This window comes from Podarcis filfolensis (assembly GCF_964270895.1).
Source record: "Podarcis filfolensis genome assembly, chromosome: 7".
NCBI lineage: Eukaryota > Metazoa > Chordata > Lepidosauria > Squamata > Lacertidae > Podarcis > Podarcis filfolensis.
Window position 1 is genome coordinate 88,535,422 of NC_139603.1, and position 24,810 is coordinate 88,560,231.

Consider the following 24,810-nt stretch of genomic DNA (forward strand, 5'->3'; position numbering starts at 1 on the left):
CACAGAAAGGGCAGTCTACAGCAGAAATCTGAGTGCTATGTTTACCTCCTGTCTGGCAGGTTACCTATTAATGGTCACTTGATTGGATAGCCTGGGGAGCCTGGCCAGTCTTTTGTAATGATAAATACTTAGCTCCTGAGCCAGGTCACAGGCTCACCCTATTCATACACCGACGTACCCTTAAGACAGGATTTGTGAGCGAAAAGACAATGGGGAGGCTCCCCCACCTCCTCCCTCCTTGCAGAGAAAACATTTGGTCAGTTTGGAAGTGAAAATGGTTTCAGTGCGGTCCTCCTGTGCTGCTCCAGGCATGTGGTCCACACACCTATGTATGCACTTGGTTGGTACATTTATATGACCTTAATTTTTTAATTTCACCCCCTTGCTCCTGATGTAAAATCCTCCCTCCCCCCTTCTTCCCTGGTGGGGAGGGGGGCATCATTTTGGGGTCTGCCTCAGCTGCATACTCTCCAAGTGTCCCTATTTTCTAGGGACAGTCCTGGAATTACAGAAGCCATCCCCAGTTTACGATTTGATCCTGGAAATGTCCTGCTTTTCCTTTTCTCTCCCCTCTACATCTTGGAGAGCAATTAAAAGTGATGTGTGTCTAGGTACAAAAACAGAGTTCCTGTTCATCTCGCTTTATTGGCCGAGGGAGCCGGCGTACAGCTTCCAGGTCATGTGGCCAGCATGACTAAGCCGCTTCTGGCGAACCAGAGCAGCGCACGGAAACGCCGTTTACCTTCCCGCCGGAGTGGTACCTATTTATCTACTTGCACTTTGACATGCTTTCGAACTGCTAGGTTAGCAGGAGCAGGGACTGAGCTCACCCTGTTGCGGGGATTCGAGCTGCCGACCTTCTGAACAGCATGTCCTAGGCTCTGTGGTTTAACCCACAGCGCCACCAGCGTCCCATACTTAAAAGTAGAGGTTGGCAAATGTGTCCTCTTTTCCGCTCTTCAAAATAGGGCAACCCTAATTGTTAGAATTCCTGTAAATGATTCCTTCCCCTGCACATTTTTTCTTCACAACAATCCTGCGAGGTAGGTCAGGCTGAGAGGTTGTCATTGGCTCAAGGCGACAGATGTAGATGTGTGTGGGAGATCAAAGCTTCCTGATGAAGAAGAGGATGCCCCCATTTTCACTGGAGAAATGTTGCAGGGTATGAAAGTGCCCAAATGTCTTGGGCCGCCCTGACCTAGACGGACTCTTACAAGGGCAATTCAAGATTCAATCCAAAGGCTCCCACAGAGAGGCATTAGCAAAATAGACTAGAATAGAATTTTTATTTATATCCCGCCCATCTGGCTGGGTTTCCCCAGCCACTCTGGGCAGCTTCCAACAAAGTGTTAAAATACAGTAGTCTGTTAAACATTAAAAGCTTCCCTCAACAGGGCTGCCTTCAGATGTCTTCTAAAAATCTGGTAGTTGTTCTTCTCTTTGACATCTGGTGGGAGGGCATTCCACAGGGTGGGTGCCACTACCAAGAAGGCCCTCTGCCTGGTTCCCTGTAACTTGGCTTCTCACAGCGAGGGAACCGCCAGAAGGCCCTCGGAGCTGGATCTCAGTGTCCGGGCAGAACGATGGGGGTGGAGACGCTCTTTCAGATATACCGGACCAAGGCTGTTTAGGGCTTTCAAGGTCAGCACCAACACTTTGAATTGTGCTCGGAAACGTACTGGGAGTCAATGTAGGTCTTTCAAGACCAGTGTTATGTGGTCTCGGCGGCCACTCCCAGTCACCAGTCTAGCTGCCGCATTCTGGATTGGTTGTAGTTTCTGGGTCACCTTCAAAGGTAGCCCTACGTAGAGCGCATTGCAGTAGTCCAAGCGGGAAATAACCAGAGCATGCACCACTCTGGCAAGACAGTCTGCGGGCAGGGAGGGTCTCATCCTGCGTACCAGCTGCGTAAACAGCTGCCGTGGACACAGAATTGACCTGCGCCTCCATGGACAGCTGTGAGTCCAGAATGACTCCCAGGCTGCGCACCTGGTCCTTCAGGGGCACAGTTACCCCATTCAGGACCAGGGAGTCCCCCACACCCACCCACCTCCTTTCCCCCCAAAACAGTGCTTCTCTCTTGTCAGGATTCAACCTCAATCTGTTAGCCGCCATCCATCCTCTAACCGCTTCCAGACACTCACATGAGCAGAACACCTGTCTGGGTGTCTCTGGGATTCGAGGTATTTTTCCCCACAAAACCCCTCCCAAATATCCTTCAAAACAAACAAACAGACCGGGATTCTGTTTGCAGCTGCCTGCCTGGTGCCAACCATTTTCTCTAACCGCCGCCACTCCCTCCCCTCTCAGGTCTCCACAACCTGCTGGCTCAGCTTTTCACCAACTTGAACATTTTTTTTTTTATTTCTTTATTTCTTTTGCTTTTCTCAGCAAATTTCTCATAAGCCACCGAGAGACTCCCACAGCCTGAACCTCGACTGATGAGGCTCTGATTTCAGATGTGTGAGCCAGCTAATTGGGTCCTAGCGCATGCTTGTTGCAAGATTCATCGTTCTGGGTGAGGCTGGACTCATTAGGAGGATTAGCGCCCTGCTTATTTGCAAGCTGAATTAGGCAATTTAATTTTCCTTAAGCATGCCACCTTCCCTAGGGTATGTTCTCGCACGCAGGCCTTCCTGCTAACGCAGTGTCAAAATACGCTGCTTGCTTTTTTGAAAAGCACTCCCCCCAAGGTAGACTCACAAAACAAGGGGCACCATGAGTGGCAGCAGGTGTCAGTGAAATCTTTGGAAGGTAATGGAGTTTTAACACAAACCCAAAGTTGGAGATGAATGTTTCTCAGGGGGTGCTAGTTAAGGATGAAATGATGGAAGGAGAATGTGTTTTTTTTTTAAAAAGGGTTACACGTCACCCCAATATCAGAGCAGTAAAAGAATCCAGGGCTTCCAAGCACTTATCCAGTTTGGATCGAAGGTCAGCGGAGAGGATTGTGGCGTCTTTGGGTATATGGTTTTGTTCGCACGCATATACAACCCAAGCATAAGGTGTGTGTGGGAGGGGTTTCACAGCCTTCGCACCCCAGCAGATCTCACTTCTCCTTTAGGAACAGCTTTGGTTCCAGCACAGAGTAAGCAAGTCTCTGTGTCTCCAGGTTCCAGTCTGTTTCCAGCTCTGATTAAACCAAGCCTGATGAGGAACGGTTGAAGATTCTGGGTATGTTTAGCTTGGAAAAGAGGAGACTGAGAGGAGAGAAGATTGTTGTTGTTCAGTTGTTTAGTCGTGTCCGACTCTTCATGACCCCGTGGACCAGAGCACGCCAGGCACTCCTGTCTTCCACTGCCTCCCGCAGTTTGGTCAAACTCATGCTGGTAGCTTCGAGAACACTGTCCCACCATCTCGTCCTCTGCCGTCCCCTTCTCCTTGTGCCCTCCATCTTTCCCAACATCAGGGACTTTTCCAGGGAGTCTTCTCTTCTCATGAGGTGGCCAAAGTCTTGGAGCCTCAGCTTCAGGATCTGTCCTTCCAGTGAGCACGCGAGAACACTGTCCAACCTGGAGCAGGAACCAGCAAGCCACTCCAGTATCCCCGCCAAGAAAACTCCATGGACAAAGACAACAGGAGATAGGATAAAGGTAAAGGTACAGGGACCCCTGACCATTAGGTCCAGTCATGGCTGACTCTGGGGTTGCGGCACTCATCTCACTTTACTGGCCGAGGGAGCCGGTGTACAGCTTCCAGGTCATGTGGTCAGGAGGACTAAGCCGCTTCTGGCGAACCAGAGCAGCGCACGGAAACGCCGTTTACCTTCCCGCCGGAGCGGAACCTATTTATCTACTTGCACTTTGACGTGCTTTCGAACTGCTAGGTTGGCAGGAGCAGGGACCGAGCAATGGGAGCTCACCATGTCGCGGGGATTTGAACCGACCACCTTCTGATCGGCCTATGCTCTGTGGTTTAATAGCCACCTTTAAATATCTCAAGGGCTGGCACATGGAAGAGGTTGCAAGCTTGTTTTCTCCAGCTCTGGAGGGTAGGACTCGGACCGATGACTTCAAGTTACGAGAACAGAGATTCTGACTGACATACGGAAAATCTTTCTGACAGTAAGAGCTGTTTGACCGTGGGATAGAAGGTGGTGGAGTCTCCTTCCTTGGAGGTTTTTAAGCAGAGGTTGGCTGGCCATCTGCCATGCACGCTTTAGATGTGATTCCTGCATTACCGGGGGTTGGACTAGATGACCCTCCAGGTCCCTTCCAACTCTATGATTCTGTGATCGCATATTGGCTATCATTCTCCTACCTAGCAGCTAGGAAAGGGGGTGCAGGGAAGGCCCACCTCTTAGCCTGGAGGACACCATCACCCAGTTGAAGCTCTTGCAGCCCAACTCATTCTTTTCTGATGCTGCTGAGGACACAAGTGGCAAGGAAGAAGATTCCACCTAAACATTAGGAAGAACTTCCTGACAGTAAGAGCTGTTTGACAGTGGAATTTGCTGCCAAGGAGTGTGGTGGAGTCTCCTTCTTTGGAGGTCTTTAAGCAGAGGCTTGACAACCATATGTCAGGAGTGCTCTGATGGTGTTTCCTGCTTGGCAGGGGGTTGGACTCGATGGCCCTTGTGGTCTCTTCCAACTCTATGATTCGATGATTCTAAGTCTTACAAAGAGCTCATCGAACTAGTTGAGCAACCTCCTCTATTAAGAGTCTCACCCTCACTGGCTACAGGAGCTCAAGAACTGGAAGGTACTCAGGGCACCATCCAGACCAGGCACCCCCAAACTTGGCCCTCCAGATGTTTTGGGACAACAACTCCCATCATCCCTAGCTAACAGGACCAGTGGTCAGGGATGATGGGAATTGTAGTCCCAAAAACATCTGGAGTTTGGGGATGCCTGATCCAGGTTGACTTCCCTCGAAACCCACGACAATAATATTCATCGAGCATACAGATAAAAACAAACAGATCAGGAATAGCATAGCCGTTGTGGCTAGTAGCCACAGATAGCCCTCCATGGATTTGCCCAGCACTCTATTGGTGTCCATCGCTGCCTCCTGTGGCAATGAGTTCCACAGGTTAACTCTGTGTGCTGGGTGAAGAAGGACTTTATTTTATCTGCCCAGAATCTGGCAGCATCTCAGCTCCGTTGAATGTCTGGGACTCCTGGCAGTGAGGGCTGTTAGCCACAAGGGCTGCTAGCCACGACAGCTACGTCTGCTGTTCCCAGCCGGAGGCAGCACAAGTAATAATAATAATAATAATAATGATAATAATAATAATAATAATTTATTTATACCCTACCCATCTGGCTGGGCTTCCCCAGCCACGCGGGGCGGCTTCCAACAAAATATTAAAATACAGTAATGCATCAAACATTAAAAGCTTCCCTAAACAGGGCCACCTTCAGATGTCTTCTAAAAGTCTGGTAGTTGTTCTTCTCTTTGACATCTGGTGGGAGGGCGTTCCACAGGGCGGGCGCCACTACCGAGAAGGCCCTCTGCCTGGTTCCCTGTAACTTGGCTTCTCGCAGAGAGGGAACCCCCAGAAGGTCCTCAGCACTGGACCTCAGTATCCGGGAAGAACAATGGAGGTGGAGACGCTCCTTCAGATATACTGGACCGAGGCTGTTTAGGGCTTTAAAGGTCAGCACCAACACTTTGAATTGTGCTCGGAAACATACTGGGAGCCATTGTAGGTCTTTCAAGACCGGTGTTATGTGGTCTCAGCAGCCGCTCCCAGTTACCAGTCTAGATCCCGCATTGTGGATTAGTTGTAGTTTCCGGGTCATCTTCAAAGGTAGCCCCACGTAGAGCGCATTGCAGTAGTCCAAGCGGGAGATAACCAGAGCATGCACCACTCTGGCGAGGCAGTCCGCAGGCAGGGAGGGTCTCAGCCTGCGTACCAGGTGGAGTTGGTAGACAGCTGCCCTGGACACAGAATTGACCTGTGCCTCCATGGACAGCTGTGAGTCCAGAATGACTCCCAGGCTGCGCACCTGGTCCTTCAGGGGCACAGTTACCCCATTCAGGACCAGGGAATCCTCCACACCCGCCTGCCCCCTGTCCCCCAAGAACAGTACTTCTGTCTTGTCAGGATTCAACCTCAATCTGTTGGCCGCCATCCATCCTCCAACCACCTCCAGGTTCTCACACAAGTAAGTGCTAGTCTCTGCCTTACTGCATTGCAGGGGGTTGGACTAGATGACCCTGGGAGGTCCCTTCCAACTCTACAATTCTGTGCGCTCGGGTCCTCCTTGTGGACCCAGGAAAGAGGAGCTGCCTTAGGCAAAGCGTGGAAAGCTCAGCCACAGGGGCCACGCAAATCACACAGAGGTCAGTCAAATCCAAAGCCCGAGCGCCGCAGAGTTTAATGAATCGCGTAAGGACACTTCCGGTTCTCAATCGGCAGGACCTGAGGAAGGGGTGATGGGTGAGTGGGTGGCGGCAGCGACCAGTCCCGAGTGCCCTGCGTAGGCAGAAGCACCGGCGGTCTCTTTCGGCGACGCGCTTTTTTGCGCGTCCCCGCATTTCGCAGCCGCGCTCGAGTGGAAACCGGAAGTGTGCGGCCGCACGAATAGCTCCTGGAAGGAAAAGAAAGAATACCGCCGGGCGCGCGGAGCGATGACGTACACGGAAGCGGACGGAGCTGTGGGCCTGGAGGCGACGCGCAGCAGTGACGTGAGGAGCAGGTAGGCGAGGAATTGCCGGCTGAGGCAGCGGCGGGAAGAGCCGGAAGAGCCGGGGATGGAGGAGAAGGAGCAGCTGAGGCGCCAGATTCGCCTGCTTCAAGGTGAGGGACCCAGGCGTCCGGGGGTGCCCTTGGGCCCGAGGGGAGGGGGGGGCGAGGGGCTTACTCTATTATTATTATTATTATTATTATTATTATTATTAATTGAATATATATACCGCCCTATACCCAGAGGTCTCAGGGCGGTTCAACTCCTGTCCCTGCCCCAAGGGGCTTATTATTATTATTATTATTATTATTATTATTATTATTATTATTGCATTCTTCTTCTTTAATACAACACATTGATATTATTATCATTGCTCCAACAATAGTATCACAGTGGTACCTCGGGTTACTTATGCTTCAGGTTACAGACGCTTCAGGCTACAGACTCCGCTAACCCAGAAATAGTACCTTGGGTTAAGAACTTTGCTTCAGGATGAGAACAGAAATTGTGCTCCGGCGGCGTGGCAGCAGCAGGAGGCCCCATTAGCTAAAGTGGTACCTCAGTTTAAGAACAGTTTCAGGTTAAGAACAGACCTCCAGAACGAATTAAGTTTTTAACCCGAGGTGCCACTGTATATCATGTTTTGATGTGATAGCAACACTAATGGCAGTTTTAATCACAATGTTGTGATTATTATTTACTCAAGGCGGCTTACAGATAAAAAGAAAAACCACCGAAAGCATAAAAGCGGGGTGGGGGTGGGGTGGGGGGAGTTTGGGAACCAGTAACTGAAAAACAGATAGACATTGATGGAATTAGAACTAAATATATAGGTTGGCATCCGTCTTTCTCGGGAGACGGTGGAGGAGAGAGCCCTTGGGGGTGAAGTCAGACAGTTGGAGAGTTATAGCGCCAGCTCTAGCTGCAGAGACTGATAGGGGAGAGACATGTTTTGTTGCAGCTGAGGCAGATGAAGGCATCCGGTTGTGCTGCTGCAGATGCACCAGGGCGTTTCTTCCCTCTCTCTTTTTGGGCTAGCTTTTGGAGGTTATGGTTAACCAGCACAAGGTTGGGGCAGGTAGGTTTAAATCTATTTGGGTTCGGTTGAAGATGACTTTTTTGTATTGTAATGGGGCTTCATATGTTCTGTTCGTTTGGGTGGGACGGATTATGACTTTTCACAGGCAGGGCTACATCCTGCAGAAACATGCACGATGCCGATCTATGCAGGATATGTCTTGGTTTGGAAATAAAATTGTGCTGCAAATCCTTCAAGGTACTGCCGGAGGGATGCTTGAAGGCATAACTAATGGAATCTTTTCCTTCTCTCCTTCTAGGTCTCATCAACAACCATAAAAACATCCATGGGAATACACCAATTGCCCCACCTGCCCCAGGGCCTCAGTGGCAGAATCCCAGGCCGCCTGCCTTTAGCAGCCAGGGTGCTTTCTCTGCTAGATATTCCCAGCAAACCCAGAGAGATTTTCAGCCTCGCCAGAGTGGTCCTAACTCCTGGAGGAAGAAATATTCTCTAGTCAACGTCCCGCCTCGGCCGGCACTTTGTTCTGGAACCAGCGTTTCTGCTAGTGCTTCTCGGACCAGCCTGGGCCACGCAAGCCCTGAGGCAACTGAGCCGCAGGCCGCGCTCTCAGGAAGAAGCGTCAGCCTCATTGAAGATGGAAATATCGTCGTTGGGGTGCAGTCTGGCTCTGCAGCGGCCAGCACTGCTGCCCTAGGATCCCATCTGAGCTCGGCGGAAGCAACAGAAGGCCCAGCTGTGTCTAGAGGATGTGTGAGCAGGACTGCTTGGCCTTCGGGTGCTGGCTCGAAAAAGACTAAAGCACTGAGCGCCTCCACCTTGCCTCACTCGCTGCATTGCAAAGCCTTTGCTAAGGAGAAAGTTGACATGCCTGCTGAGTGTTGGAAGGGGCCTTCTGTTCAGGGTGCATTGGAATCGGGCCCGGACTTGTGCAGGACTATCAGTGAGAGTGCCGTTACGTTGAAATCTGAGCCTCAGCAGCAGCCCCTGACATTGCCTGATCATAAAGCGAGTGGTCTGTTGGTGAGGCAGAAACCAGCACCAGAGGTTCCAGCCCTGCGTAGTTTGCAGCAAACGCCTGCAGTGACGGAGAAGCCCAGCGTGCTGAGGCTTGCTGAGAAGTCTGCTGCTGCTTCAACTTGGGAAGCTCCTTCAGCTGTTGGGATGAGCCTCTCCAAAGACAAACATTCAGCACCTGCTCTCCATGGAGCTCCTACCTCGCCGGCCTCCATCAAGTCTCCAAAGTTCAGGAGGAACAACTACACGTGGGTGGCGAATCCGAGCAAATCGGCCCGTACTGTGAAAAAATGGGCTGCTCCCAGAGCCTCTGAAAATGCACGCAAGTTTGCTGTGGGTGCAGAGAGAAGTCCCAAGTTACTCCCGAAGGGGGAATTGGGAGCAAAGCAAAAGAAATCCAACCCGCAGTCCAAGCTGGGGATTTCTTCCAGCCTGTACAAGTGGAAGGCCTCCAGTCTCCCGCTGTCTCCGTCTCCATCCACCTCTGCGTTCACGTGGCAGCGTAAGGAATGTGTTGGGCTTGGAGTTTCTCCTTCTGTGGGAGCTGGTGCTTCCCTTCAGACTGTGAGACGTGGGCCTCTTGGCCATGGCAGCCCGAGATCACCCTCTGGGAATAGTGGGTTTTGTAGTTACAAACTGAAGAGCCGGACCAAAATCATCAAGAGGAAGGGAAATGCATGGTAAGTTATTGGTTGCGTTGGGAGAAATTCCCAAGACTTTCTCCTGGAGCAGGCATGTCCAGCAACAGGTGGATCATGATCTACCAGTGGATCGCGGGATATCTATGGTAGATCGCGGTCGATCGTGTGATGCTTAGTGATCTCCCCCCCTACACAAAAAAGCTCAACAGCTTTGACTGTCAGTAACAATGGGTAGATCACAGCCAGTATTTTTATAATGTGAGTAGATCGCAGTCTCTTGGGAGTTGAACGTGCCTGCCCTATAGTAATGTTTACCACTCCAATGCAGCTGCTGGGGCACATGAAAACACTTGTTTTTGCATTGCAAAGTGTGGCATGAGCTCTGTCAGGGCCTGGGGATGAGAGTTCAGGTAGATTGTATGTTTGGGGCACTAGATGTGTCTGGGTGGGTAAAGCAGCGAGCAAATTCATGACAACTGTGGGATCCACTCTAGCTGGGAAAATGCTTCCCAGTTTTTTTCACCTGCTAGATTCTGATTTCTACAAGTACATATAGTACCGTATTTTTCGCTCTATAAGACTCACTTTTTCCCTCCTAAAAAGTAAGAGGAAATGTGTGTGCGTCTTATGGAGCGAATACAGGCTGCGCAGCTATCACAGAAGCCAGAACAGCATGAGGGATCGCTGCTTTCACTGTGCAGCGATCCCTCTTGCTGTTCTGGCTTCTGAGATTCAGAATTTTTTTTTCTTGTTTTCCTCCTCCAAAAACTAGGTGCGTCTTGTGGTCTGGTGCATCTTATAGAGCGAAAAATACGGTACCTGGTTATTTCCCCCCCTGGCCTGAAGTCCAGAGTCTTAGGTGCAAGAACACATAAGGGCATGTACCATTTCAGAAGGCAGGTATTGGGAGTGCATGAGTGCATTATTCCCCACATCAGAAACATCCTTCCTCTAGAAAGCTAGCATGCCAGGTTGAAGAATTGTAGCCTAAGCTATTCCCTGGTGTGCTAACTGTCAGTGTGCATGGAACATTAAGACAAGCGATTCGCCTGTGTGAGGTTTTCTGGTGGTTGCCTTCAAATATCTACCCTTGTGTATTTCGTATTTCTTTCTTGTGGTCCCTAGTCCCTAACCCTCTGCTTCCATGTATTCCACCGCACTCCCCGATGTTCTTTGATTCTAGCTTGAAGGGCTAAACATGTAGATCAGATTTTGCACAATTTCTTCCACAAAAACCAAGTAACATTCAGTCTTCTGGTGCAACTTATTGCAACTACAGAACATGAGTTTTTGGATTATTGGTCCCCCTTCACCACTTTCTAGTGCAGTGTTGGAAAGATGGGCTGGTACCTGTGATTATTTTACCAGCACCACTTCGTAATGAACACTATGCTGCTGTTGTTGTTGTTTAGTTGTGTCCGACTCTTTGTGACCCCATGGACCAGAGCACGCCAGGCACTCCTGTCTTCCACTGCCTCCCGCAGTTTGGTCAAACTCATGCTGATTGCTTTGAGAGCACTGTTCCAACCATCTCGTCCTCTGTCGTCCCCTTCTCCTTGCGCCCTCCATCTTTCCCAACATCAGGGTCTTTTCCAGGGTGTCTTCTCTTCTCATGAGGTGGCCAAAGTCTTGGAGCCTCAGCTTCAGGATCTGTCCTTCCAGTGAGCACTCAGGGCTGATTTCCTTAAGAATGGATAGGTTTGATCATCTTGCAGTCCGTGGGACTCTCAAGAGTTTCCTCCAGCACCAGAATTCAAAAGCATCAATTCTATACTACTATACTATACACTATACTGCTGAGCAGTATAAATATGCAGAACATATAACTTTCATTGGATTTGCTTTTTGTAAGATGGACCTGCAAGGTGGAGCTATTAGTGGATGAAGCTCCATTCATCTGTGAGTGTATCTGAGTCACCTTTCTCTATGAGGCTGCTGTGTTGAATCATTCCTGCAGCTGCCTGGAGCCCTGATAGCATAAAAGGGGTTTTGGCTGAGAGCTCCCCCCGCCCATGTGAGACTGCCCTATGAATCCGCTCATGGTCCGAGTGTGATGTGCTTGAGGACTACACCACAGTGACTGCTTCTGTTGTCCTTCCAGCTCCCCGACTGATAAGAGGAGCCCATCCTTCCCTACCGTGCTTCTGAGAAGCCGCTATTGTCTCAGGAAAAGGAACTCTCCTCGGGGAAGGGGATCGCCCACTGCCAGGAAAGCCGGATCCAAAGGCCTGGTGCAGATTGGCAAGCACAGGCTGCGCCGGCTGCCAGCATCCCGGACCCACCTTCTGGCCAAAGAAGGTAAGAACAAGCTTCTGTTCCTTGGTTTACTGTTGTGCTTTTTAATACACCAGCACCTGGTCCTGGGAACTCCTGTTGGTCTGGTTCGGAGAAGCATGGTGTTGGTTGAGATTCTCTCTCTTGCTTTGGCCAACTCTGCTGGAAGAGTTGGAGACCTGGCTGCAAGACTCCTTTCCCTAACAAAGATTTAAAAACTGGATTGTGGTTGCACATATTGGTCACGTGTTCTTACGTATCTTACGTGTGGTATAGTGGTTAAGAGCGGTAGACTCGTAATCTGGCGAACCGGGTTCGAGTCTCCGCTCCTCCACATGCAGCTGCTGGGTGACCTTGGGCCATAGCTGTCAACGTTTCCCATTTTTTAAGGGAAATTTCCTTTTTGCGAATAGGATTCCTCACAAGAAAAGGGAAAAGTTGACAGCTATGCCTTGGGCTAGTCACACTTCTTTGAAGTCTCTCAGCCCCACTCACCTCACAGAGTGTTTGTTGTGGGGGAGGAAGGGAAAGGAGACTGTTAGCCGCTTTGAGACTCCTTCGGGTAGTGATAAAGCGGGATATCAAATCCAAACTCCTCCGCCTCCTCCGCCTCCTATTCTTCTTCTTCTTCTTCGTCTTCTTCACGTGGCTTGGCCCTTGGCCATGGCCTCTGTGTGAGTTTTTTCCTGGAAAGCCGGCAGTGTAAGCCACCAATTTGCTTTTCCAGCCCAACTGAACCGTATCTCGTTCCATTTCTTTGAGCATTCTGGCACGACTTTTGAGCCGACTGGCCCCAAAATGGGAACTAAACATTTCATTTTGGTGACTGTGGTCCTGGTTTAAAGAGCCATTTGGCTCCTAGCTTAACATATCTCAATTTCTAATACCGGCTGGGGGTTGGGGTGCTGTGGGAGGGAATGGGGCTAGATTGCATTTTACTGATTTGTGAACTTCCTAGATGGTATGGGCAGGATAATTCAATGAAAAAACAGCCGCCTGCTACCTGGTAGTGCTTTGGGTTAAGGGTCCCTCTGGGCCCAGTCAGCATCTCAAGTGTCAGGTTGATGTGAAGTAATCATGTAGGCTTATTTATAAAAAGTCTGGTGAAGGCGGAGCATTATTATTTTTTAGATTAAAAAACGCCAAAGCGTTGCACACAAATGCCAGAGCGCCTTGTTTGCTTGTTAAAGGGTCCTAGAAATTGTCCAGGTGTCTCCAGGATGCTCAGTTCCTTGTATGGAATTAATCCAAGTAAATGTAAAGCGAAGCATAACATCCTTGAGCAATTCGAGGTAGTTATGCACTCTTTAATGTGTTTGGCAAAGTGAAGAAAACTTTAAAAACCTAGTGTAGTTTTGCTTTTAGGAAGAAGCGACTGCGTTTTGTAGCGCATCACACTTTGTCGTTCATTTTCTCGCCGCTGTCACTCCACCTGTATACATGTTGATTTATCAGCAACTAAGTACACTAAAGAGGCAGACTCTTAACCAGGGAGTATTTTGGGAAGTGTCATCCTGGAATTTCTTGGCAACTGGGTGGTTTTTGTAGCTGTTTCCTGAGGGTTGGCCAAGTGCGGAACACTTGTAATCTTCTGGCAGTTTCACAGTTCTGAAAAGAGGCTGCTGCACCAGTAACTATTATGTGTGACTTCTTTTCAAGAATAAATTTCCCACACTCCTTTCCTCCATACTTTTGAGTCTTTGACATGTGGACATGTGTGACTTCTGACTTTTTAGGTAGCAGTTCTAAACATCTTTGAGTCAGTCGAATTGAACTCAGCGGGACTTACTTCTGAGCAGGCTCACATAGGATCCGGCTGTTACAAAGAATGTTGGAATCGGTCCTGAATGCTCCCTAACTCGATGAGCTGCTGGCTTCATTCAGACCAGTGGCTCCCAGCTTTTTGGGTATGGCAATCCACAAGTCCAAATCTACATGAATTTCAGACCTTAGTTCAGGGATCAGCAAACTTTTTCAGCAGAGGGCCAGTCCACTGTCCTTCAGACCTTGTGGGGGGCTGGACTATATTTTGAAAAAAAAATATGAACGAATTCCTATGCCCCACAAATAACACAGAGATGCATTTTATATAAAAGCACACATTCTACTCATGTAAAAACACGCTGATTCCCGGACTGTCTGTGGGCCGGATTGAGAAGGCGATTGGGCTGGATCCAGCCCCCGGGCCTTAGTTTGCCTACTCCTGCCTTAGTTCTTCTCTGCTGCCAACAAGCAGTTCCCAAGGGTTGAAATGTAAGGTTCGAACCTTTCCTATGTTCAGCTGTGAATGTCAGCACAGCATTAAAATATGCCAACGAAACAAAAATCTGCAAGAGGTATTAATCTCAACCATTAGGGATTGCAAGAAATAATTATTTTTGAGTTTGCTTATAACCCATGACCCACCTGCACAGGCTTCATGACCCACAGGCTGGGAAGCACTCATTCTGATGTTTTTTATATTGGGTTATTAAACCAATATATGATTGGGACTTTTGCCTGTGCATGCAACCCTGTCACTACTCTGTTTGCAAAAAGAGTAACTCAAATCAGAAAGTGAAAGATAGGCACTTGGGACTCTCCTTGGGATACAAGCTTAACATGAGCCAACAGTGTGATGCAGCAGCAAAAAAAGCGAATGCTCTTCTGGTCTGCATGAACAGAAGTCTAGTGTCCAGATCAAGGGAAATAACAGTACCACTCTATTCTTCCTTGGTCAGACCACATCTGGAATACTGTGTCCAGTTCTGGGCACCACAATCTAAGAAGGATGTTGACAAGCTGGAACATGTGCAGAGGAGGGCAACCAAGATAATCAAGGGTCTAGAAGCCAAGCCTGATGAGGAACGGTTGAAGGAACTGGGTATGTTTAGCTCGGAAGAGAGGAGATATGATAGATACCTTCAAATATTTAAAGGGCTGTTCCATGGAAGATGGAGCAAGCTTCTTTTCTCCTGCTCCGGATGGTAGGACTCGAACCAATGTCTTCGAGCTCCAAGAAAGGAGGTTGTGGATTCTCTTTCCTTGGAGGTTTTAAGCAGAGATTGGATGGCCATCTGTCATGGAAGCTTTAGCTGAGATTCCTGCATTGCAGGGGGTTGGACTAGATGACCCTTGGGGTCCCTTCCAACTCTACAATTCTATGATTCTCCAGGATCCTCCTTTTGGAAGGCTCAGAGGATAAGTCTTTTCAGTTGTGGCACCCCTTTTGCACAAAGCTCTACCCAGTGAAGTCCTTCTGGGTCCTTCATTGACATATTTTCAGCATCTGGTAAAAACTTACCTTTCCCCTCATTACTATGTTGTTTTATGTTAGTTGGGCCTGTGAAGATTTTTGATGCTTGTATGGTTAGTGGTGTTGGTTTGTGGATTTTTAATGACTTGCATGCGTTTTCTGTAAAAGTATTTACCACATTTTTCTGTGTATAAGACTAGGTCCCCCCCCCTCAAAAATAATGTCCAAAATTAGGGGTCGTCTTATACACGGATAGTGTCTTCCCCCCTTTTCTTAAATCTGAGCCCCCCACAATTGGGGGCGTCTTATACTTGGGGGCGTCTTACAGACGGAAAAATATGGTATATTAGAATGTATTTTTGCTTATGCTTATAAATATTTTGCAAGTTGCTTGGGGACATTTTTGTCTAGCAAGTCACTTAATCTCAGATTATTATCACGCCATAGTTTTCTTTTTTATGTTCCCAAACAGGAAGCCTTGGGTGCCAGCACTGGAACAAATCAGGATATCAAACCAACTTTAAGCTGTAGTTTAATATCACGAATTCTTTCCTAACTGGTCCCCACAGCTTTTTTGCTTTGGACGAAATGGGGACAAACCAAAATGTTGTATGGCCTCTGTGTATGTGCAAGTTGTTTGCCAGACCTTTGTGTTGATAAATTCAGTGTGTTGAAGGGGAGCATTTGGATTTATGGTGGCTTCAAGAGTGTGCAAAACTGTGTGGGTTGCTTTGGGCAAAATAGGTGATCAGTGGAGCTCCATTTCACGTTTCGCACTGTCTTCATGGATGCGGATGCAAGACAGCTTCTGGTCCAGGCCATCCCAAACCTCTGGTGTAACATGGTGTGAACCAATTCACTGAGCCTTCATCTGGGCTTGTCTAGATACTTGGGTGTGACTTTTGGGGCAGTGGGAGGCTGGCATGATCTGGCTTCTGTGAATTGCCTTCTGTCTTTTCGGGCGGTTGGCCCAGTGGTGGGTGTCCAATAGCAGGATAGACTATCAACAGCAATATATTTTGCTATTTTAGAGGGGGCAGAAGCCCACCTCCCCACCCCTGCTTGGAGTTGCAGAACGGTTTGTCGAGGTGGATTCTTAACAGATTATTATCCTTCAGTTCTGTGGTCAGGCTGATGATAACTGTTCAGGTCTCCGACGAATCTGAGATCTTGCTCTTCATGCTTGCAAATTGCAAATGGGGCATGTGCTCTAAGGAGGTCTGAAATTGCCTGGAAACCTATGCTCAAGATCCAGCATCCTTATAAGACGCTTTTATGCCTCTCCCGGTCTGCCCCACGGAGGACCTTAAGGTCCATAAATAGCAACAGCCTTAGGTCCCAGGCCCTAAGGAAGTCAGATTAGCCAGAGCCAGGGCCTTTTCAACACTGGCTCCGGCCTGGTGGAACGCTCTGTCTCATGAAGCCAGGGCCCTGCGGGATCTGATTTCTTTCCACAGGGCCTGTAAGACAGAGTTGTTCCGCCTGGCCTTTGGCTTGGAGTCAATTTGATTCCCTCCCCCTCTTTCTTTTTTCCTTTCTCCTTCTGTGTTGGAACTCCTATTTGGGGACTTCCCTGGCTTTTTTCTGGCCCATGTAGGACCAGTCTGGATAGTTAGCCTTGGTGAAGACTTGACGTTTTCATCCCCCAAAAAGTTTTTGAGTTTCTGCTGAAATGAGGCTGCATTTTAATGTTGTATTTTAATCTTGTTTTTTAAGCTGTATTTCAATCAATTGCTTTTTATACCTGGTGTTAGCTGTCCTGAGCGCGGTCTTGGCTGGGGAGGGCGGGGTATAAATAAAATTTATTTATATATATATATATATATATATATATATATATATATATATATATTATTATTATTATTATAAGTTACTCTACTTTGTATGCACAAGAGTCACCTCCGGAGCGGTGCACCGACCTCAAGGCAGACCATTTATTGGGGCAGCTTGCCTGGCTGATGTAAGGCCTCATCCTGCCTGGTGCTTGGTACTGGAGGGGAGGGGGCGCTGCCGTTGGCAGCCGAGGGTCTGGGCCCCTGGGGGAGTCTTGTTCCTTAATGAAACAAGTGGGCAGCGGCGTGGAAGGGGGGTCATGTTCGAGCGGCCGGGCGTTGTGAACCTTTCCTCACCCCAGTAAAATCAATGCTGTGACATTCCCCCTGCTTCTCCGATCGCTCGCGTCGACTCTGCTGACATCTGCTGGAGCTTTGGGTGTTCAGTACAAGACCCGGGCGTGATTCTTTTGAGGGTTTATAAAGCAAACACTTTGGTGCGACGCTGCCGCCGCCTCTTGTCTCCCAACTTTCTCTCTCTCTAGCGTCGCCTGCTAGCAAAGGCTCCCTTGCTTGTGCATGCAGGCAGCTGCTTGCGGTGTTTTCCAGAGGGTGCCCGTGGGGGTGTGACCCCCCTGTGTGATTGGTGCCCGTCCAGACTCTTTGACTGACAGCCACAGAGTCGGGACAGGACCGTCCTCATTCCGGCAAGGGCTCACGTGACGCCTCCTCCCCTCTGACCTGTAGAGGGCAGTCTTGCCCCTTTCATTCTCCCTCGTCCACCTTTTTCTGGTAATTGATTGCCTAATTTCCTCTTTATGTGAAAGAAAGCAGATATCAAGTAATTTGCAGCAATAACCTGCTAATGCTGGGCCAGTATCAAAACTCCCATGTTCATTTCAAGTGGCAGATAAAACACTAATATATAATTATCCTTGCAAATTGGATTGTTTTAAATAACCAAAAGACTATGGCCAGGAGAAAACTATCCCATTTCCCTTGAGTTAGTATTGCGGCATAATTGCTGCGTTCAATCAATTTCCTTGGCATTAGAAATTCCATCACAATCAACATTAAGCTATATTCATTGTGATGGCTAAGAGCCGGGCCATTTCTCCTCTTTTCCTTAACTGGCAAAATTAATCAGGGAAAAGATTTTAAACATTTACCCGTGCGAAAGAGGTCAGCTCTGCCACTATATTGCTCAGCAGATAAGGGGGCTAATAAAAAGAAAATTGAATTACTAATGATCGCCAGGAACCGAGTATATAAAACCTGGCAATCGCCCGCTTCAGGAGAAAAGGAGAATCAATTTTCTTCGGACAAGGTGTGCTCATTTTTTATTTTGGCGCATATTATCAGCGATTTAATTTGAAAGCGCATAAACAGGAGGAAACAGTTAGGAAATAATGAGCCCGAAGGTGTAAAGTGCTACAGGATATATGCTGTACACAATTTATTTGGCACAACAGATAATCACTTTAATTGAATTCAAAACTGCATTGTTCAGCAGTGTGGCCTGCCTCTCTTTGCCCGTGGGGAATTGCAGAATATTACAAAGGTGCCAGAAGAGCCGTGTGTTTTTCTGTGTGTCCCTCCTTTGTAATGTCCCCCGCAAGGCACAACTGACGTGCCTTCGTTCATGCGTGGAAGGATGCAGGCTGTTGATAGTGTAATATTTAAAAGGCAATAGAAGTCTCCTCGGCTTCCAGAGCACTTGGTGCCAGGGAACCGCAAAATACCCAGCTTCTGCCTTGATGGATAACTTTTGCGCATGGAAGGATCCGTGTGGAGCAGGGAGTGGGCTTTCCCTCCCAGCTCTCCATGCTCCTACCGTCCTGCGCATCTCGAGTAGCTCTGCGTGAGAACTGCAGGTCATCTTTCCTGCTTTCCAACTCAGTCGCATTGCTAAATCCAATATCCGGATATTGTGTCAGAGCTTTGAGGAGCCCAGGTTATTTTCCAACTTGCCACTGGGCCGTCTGATTGGGAACTCGTATGACAGGGCAGTCGCGATTTTGGTAACCGGTGGAAAGAGCTGGTTCTGTGAGCTTTCCCTCTCCTAGTCAAACTCAGATGCCTACGACCTGGTGCACTAGAATCCCAAACAAACAATGCTCCCGATTTCAGCTGAACCAGCGGTAATTTAAATGTTTTTCTGTTCCTCCCCTTAGACTGCACAGACAGACTAGTTGGTTGTGTGTCTCCCCTTCTGCTAAGTGTACATATGCACTTAAAAATACAGTGATACAGCATATATGCATTTTTTTCTGCCTTGCACTAAAGCTTCATGACGTCCCAGTTGAGAACTGCAGGTTCAGGGAGCCTGTGTGAAGGCAACAGAACTGAAAGTGCCAAATGGCATTTGGGTGGGTGGGCATGTGAATCCCATAATTTGGGATTCGTGTAAGCCTTTATTGGAGTGGATTATTAGATGCTTAAGAGTTCCAAAAAACGGATAAGCACAGAATGCTTGTGTTTGGGGAATCGGAGAGATCCACGATTCCTTTGCTGCAGGGACATGTCCTTTGGAAAGGGGAAATATGAAGGTGCAACCCAGCAGGAACATGCAAGATACAGAGAGTGGAAGTTTGCCGGAGCACAGCTGCAAGTTGCATGTCGTGCCTTCGATTCCATGGGGCTGGCGGAGGAGACGACGGATTGTGCTCCGCCTGTGTCATGCTATTGTTAATTTCACAAGTATCCCTCCCCCCTCCCACCCCTTTCAAGATCTGCAGTAAATGAGGATTGCTTAGGTTAATTACAGTTTCATGCTCAAGTTTCTAATGACGGAAGATGAGGGAGTGAAAACGCTGAGATTGCCGAGATAATATCTTGAAACAACGAGAATCCCGAGCTTGCTGTTGGGAGTGCGTCTGTGCAAAACGAAGATGTTATTTTCCTGTGCGTGGCTGGCTAATCGGTCTCAAACAGAAATGGGAAAGCAAGTCTCAATTCCATACTGAGTATATTAAAAGATGTTCACGGTGGGGGTTTATTTGGCCTCATTTTCAGAATTTCACTTCTGACCTACGGTTGTCTTGACCTGATTCTGCAAAGGTTTTTCACCTGCAAACTTTCATGGCTAGCCTTCGTGGAGCAAGGAAGTGTTGCTCATTTTTTTCTGGTAGGATTCCCATTGCATTGATGCAGACAGAGAGAATCCGCCTGCGAAAAATTTTGCTGGATCAAAAATCTCAGGGTGTCAGTTCAGTGCACATAATAACAATTATTATAAATAATGGTAATAATAATTTATTTATTATCTGCCCTTCACCCTAAGGTCCCAGGGGAGGCTACAGCATTGAAAACAATTTAAAATAACCAAATGTGGATGTTGCTTGAGTTAGCAGGGCATTATTTTCAGTGGGATGCTCCTCTCACATTCTGGTTCAATTAGTCATAGGTAAATATGATTTTTTTGTGCATGGCTAAAGCTAGATCAGCCCCCCCCCCCTTTGGCAGCTGCCAAAAATAGCAGCTGCCATACATAAAACATCCTAGTGTTGTGCAAACATAACTGGAATTTATTTTTTAATATAAAAAACAGCAACAAGACACAAATATTCATTTAAAGAATATATATTAGGCATTTGTACGGCAGCCTAGAATCGAGTTCCCAAGGAGGTTAGCAGCAAGAAGAAAAGCAAATTAAAATACATACAAAAACATCCTGGTGTGTGAGAGAGGCTGGGGCATTTAAATATGGCTGTGTGGTTAGACTTACTTATTTTGGTTTGTTTTTAAAACCTTTATTTTTCTTCGTGCTTGTTGACCTTGTTCTCCAGGTAGAATCGTAGAACTGTTGAGTTGGAAGGAACCATCCAGTCCAACCCCCTGTAATGCAGGAATCGTTGGCCCAATATGGGGTTCAAACCCGCGACCCGGAGATTAAGTGAGCTATCCCAGGCCTGAAATTCAGGGGAGCTGCTGCCAGCCAGTGTAGACAGTACTGGGCCAGTGGTCCTACTCAGTGTAAGGCAGCTTCTATGCTTATTCCCCACCTTTCCGTCCGTTATGGGAAAGTCTGTTGTATCGGGTGCAACACTTGGCTTAGTCTCGCACATGTCTCTATTCTTAGCGGCCTGTTTTTAGTCCAGCCTGCCTGGATACCACCTGGCTGCTCCACGGAGTTTGCTAACCCACCGCCATGCTGCCCTATGGCTACTAGCCGTGGCTGTCAGAAACAGGTTGCCTTTCCTTAGAGATCATTACGCTCTTGCTGGTGGAGCCATGCTGTAAGGGAGCTGCTTGGACCCCCTCGCTTGTCAAAGTTGAGAAAGTTCACATACTTGGCCACGATCCCCAGCCGCTGCCTCTTACGTCAGCCTGCTGGGGTGACAAGTGTTGGGTTTCCTTGGCACTTTACGGGGGACCGTTCCAGCGTGCTTGAGAGCCTCTCTCGGAAGGATGTTTTCGGAAAGCTCTGCTAAGGGATCCTTTCGCCTCCTCCCTTCCCTGGGTTCTGGGCAATTCCCAAATATCGGGTGTGTTTTGCCTTCTATTTTAAACGTCTAAATTAACTTGATTTTAACTCACGTTTTCCTCTTCTTTGTTTCTGTTGCTCTTCCATAAATCTCTTGGTGGCGTTTGTCCTCCTAGCGGTGCAGCGACAAAACGGCTAGCACGTTTGCAAAGCTAAGCGGATGGTCTCAAATTCGTGGGCCACAATTCCTGCATTGAAGTGGGTTGGACTAGATGACTTTGGGGGCCCCTTCCAACTTTGCAGTTCTGTGATTCTGTTTCCTACACCCTGGGCGGCTTTCTGCCCCAGGCGACCCTTGTCACTCCAGTCTGCATATTTGTGTTTTCACGGCAATGCCATTGTCTTGCCTATTCTCTCCCTCGGGACTACCTTCAACAAACGCCTTTTCCAGCATCTCTGAACAGTCGAGTGTCTTTTGAAGAACTTGGAGCGGCTTCAGTTTGGGATGGGTGGGTGCAGATGCCAATCCCCACTTTCTCACTGTGGAGAGCCAATCTCCTCTTCTTGTTTCATTATTTCGTAGCTTCCATCATCTCAACAGCTTTCCATGGCATTGTGACTAAATTGAGCAGAGAGCTCCTCCTCTTGAACCCCAACTTTGCTTACATGTAAGGTTCCCATACGATTTGCAGCATTGTACATTTTTGCTGTCTTTCAGCTTTAACAAAGACCCCTAAGGTGGTTTGCAATAAAATAAAATTGAATGCTGTCCAACTCTGCAATTCTATGCTTCTATGGCTGTAGAATTAAAGCAAATAACCAAAATGGCTAAAATTACAACAATTAAAAGCCTAAAGGATTAAAAATATTGTTAGGAGGACTTCCGGTCAGCGCCGGCGCTTAATGGCGGATCTCAACCGGAGCTCCGGGAGAGATCTGCTTCGTGGGTTCGGGTCCTGTCAGCTACGGCGAAGCGGGGACCCTTAAAAATCACAGGCGCGTTGCCTGTGAACTGGAGACTCGGCGGGCACCTTTGCGCCCCCCCGACGCTGCGAAATAGCCTTTTTAAAGGCTCCGGAGGAGCGGAGGGGTCTTGGAGCGGTGCTGAGAGTCGTCTTCACCCAGCCTGCGAAGCGAAGCCGCGTCGCCATTAGCGGAGAGCGCTGACTTCTTCCCGGGAAATTGGATTAAAAGAACAACTATCCGTGAGTAGGATTGACCGCTAAAATATAACTGGACACTAAAAGTAAAGAAATTGGGCACCGAGACGGACAAGCACTAAAAAGGAAGTCTGCTTTCCGTTCTGTAGCAAGATCAAAGCGAAAGGCACTCTAGCTGTAACTGCTTGAGAGGAAATTTGCGGGATTTAAGAAATCCACCACCAAAGCAAAGAACTCCCCCCCCGAAGGCAGGAGGAGGGGGAAGAAGATTTTAAAAGTGTTTCCCTGCCAATTTAAAAGAATTGGATTAAGTATCGCTGCTCTTTAACCTGGGATCGGACTGCCGGAGAAAAGGAACCGGCTAAGGACTGTTGCTATAAGAAGCTAAAAAATATCTCAAATTGACTTTGGTTACTTCCAATTTGAAACACTGTTTCTGTGGCATTACAAAGTTACTTACAGGACACTATTGACTGGGATCCCCTTGAAAAAGGAAAGAAAAATTGAAAGGGACTAGGAAACTTTTATTCCTTCTTTTTTGAAGAGTGTGGGATTACTTTGAGAAGTATAGAACTGACTCTACGCCCCCTAGAGGACCTACAAATTGTTTCAGCAACAAGTGGAGTTTAAAATTTGAGAACTTTGTTTGTGAGTTTCAAAGTCTGGGAATGACCTTGACTAAAAGACTTTGTTATGGCAGATGGTAAAGAGAAAGGGGAGTTACAAGAAACAACCTTGAGATCTGGCAGACAATACAAAATTGACACTTACATGCAAAGAAGGGCTTCTGTAACAGGAGCCTCTGGAACTATAGTGGCTGCAAAGCCAAAAGCGAAAGCAATGTCTACAGAAGAATCATTTGCCAAGGTATTGGAGAAGATAAATGACTCTTTGGAGGAACTAAAAAAGCAAGGTGCGGAGACTAAATTGCAAGTTGCTGAAACTAAAGTACAAGTTGCTGAAACAAATAAAAAAATTGAAGAAATCTCTGGGAAAATTGACCTAAATACTAAAAGTATAACTGACCTAGGGAATAAAGTGAACTCAAATGCAGAAGCAATTGGGAAATTATTGGAAGATTCATCTACAACACGAAAGATAGCCAAGGAAGCTAAGGAAATTGCAACTGCTGCGGAGGAAAAATTTCCACCAGTTTACAAGAAATTGGATGAATATGAACTGGCACTCTCTATGCAGGATATGCAACGCAAGGAGAGGAACCTGAGGATCAGACTTGTGCCGGAAAAGGAAGGAGAGAACTTGGTGGATGATTTGACAAAAGAATTTTCTGACTTTTGGAAGCAGGAGCTGAAGAAAGAAGATTTTAAGATAGAAAGTGCATTTAGATTGGGAATAAGACAGAAGAGAAATCGACCCAGAGATTGTCTTATTACCTTAAGATCAAAGGAGGAGCGAGATAAAATATTGAACCTGCACTACCAAACAGCCCTTCGAATTGAAGACTTTTTTATTGAGATCTTTAAAGACATCCCTAAGAGTATCTTGGACGCAAGAGGACATTATAAAGACCTGGTGACACTGCTGAAGAAGAACTACATACCATTCAGGTGGGAATTTCCCCAAGGCTTGTCTTTTAAATATAAGGGAAAGAAGAGAAGAATAAAGACTGTAAGTGATAAAGACAAGTTCTTGGGAGAACACGAAGAAGACCTACAGAAAGAGACATTTCCAGGACAAGGGCATCCATCACTGGACACGAACACGGTACCACCGACAGACGAGGAACAAAAACAGGGAGCTGTAGGAGGAAGGAGTAAATAATCCCATCATGGCTCTGCAACTTCTAACCTGGAATTGTAATGGCTTAAATATTCCCAGGAAGAGAAAAAATATATTTCATGCCTTAAAGAAAGACCAATTGGACTTGATTTGCCTACAAGAGACCCACGTGACAAGAGCACATAGAAAATTATTAATAAATAAAAGACTGGGACAGGAATTTATATCTTCAGACAGAGTAAAAAAGAGAGGAGTGGTGATCTATGCAAAAGAAAAATTGCAACCGAAACAAATTTTTAAAGATGATCAAGGAAGATATTTGGCAATTGAAATTCAATCTCAAGGAGAGAAGTATTTGATAGTGGGAATCTATGCACCAAACGAAGGGAAAGCTGAATTCTTTAAGAAGTTGCATGAAATTTTGATGGACCATATGGATTACAACTTAATTTTGATGGGAGATATGAATGGAGTGGTTTCAACAAATATGGACAAGGCACAAAGACAGGTAATAACAAAAGATGGAAGACTACCAAAGACTTTTTTTGAAATGACTGACAATATGGACTTGATTGATATTTGGAGAACAAAACACCCATTAGAAAGAGAGGGAACCTTCTTTTCTGAAGCCAAAATGACATGGACAAGGATTGACCAAATCTGGGTGACTAGCAGTATGGCTCCGAATATAAAAAAAGTAGAAATCTGCCCAAAAACTTTCTCCGACCATAATGCTGTAAAGATGGTGATGAGGCAAACAACAACTGGTTCCTTCAGATGGAGAATGAATGACACCTTATTTAGAGACGAGGAGATCTGTAAGAAGGCCCAAAAAACCTTGAAAGACTATTTTGAAATCAACTTAAGGTCTGAA

General features: G+C 47.3%; 1 protein-coding gene across 2 annotated transcripts in view; it reads left to right on the plus strand.

Moving 5' to 3' along the window:
* The first annotated feature begins 6,556 nt into the window (after nucleotides 1-6,556).
* Nucleotides 6,557-24,810, plus strand: part of ZC3H3 (zinc finger CCCH-type containing 3) — a 276,522-nt gene continuing 258,268 nt past the window's right edge. The window contains exons 1-3 of one of the 2 annotated variants that reach the window (XM_083621938.1): nucleotides 6,557-6,745; nucleotides 7,970-9,368; nucleotides 11,431-11,627. In XM_083621938.1, coding sequence (XP_083478064.1) covers nucleotides 6,700-6,745; nucleotides 7,970-9,368; nucleotides 11,431-11,627 — 1,642 coding nt within the window. In that variant the 5' untranslated portion in view covers nucleotides 6,557-6,699. The remainder of the gene's footprint in view (nucleotides 6,746-7,969; nucleotides 9,369-11,430; nucleotides 11,628-24,810) is intronic. The other variant, XM_083621937.1, reaches the window with a different exon arrangement.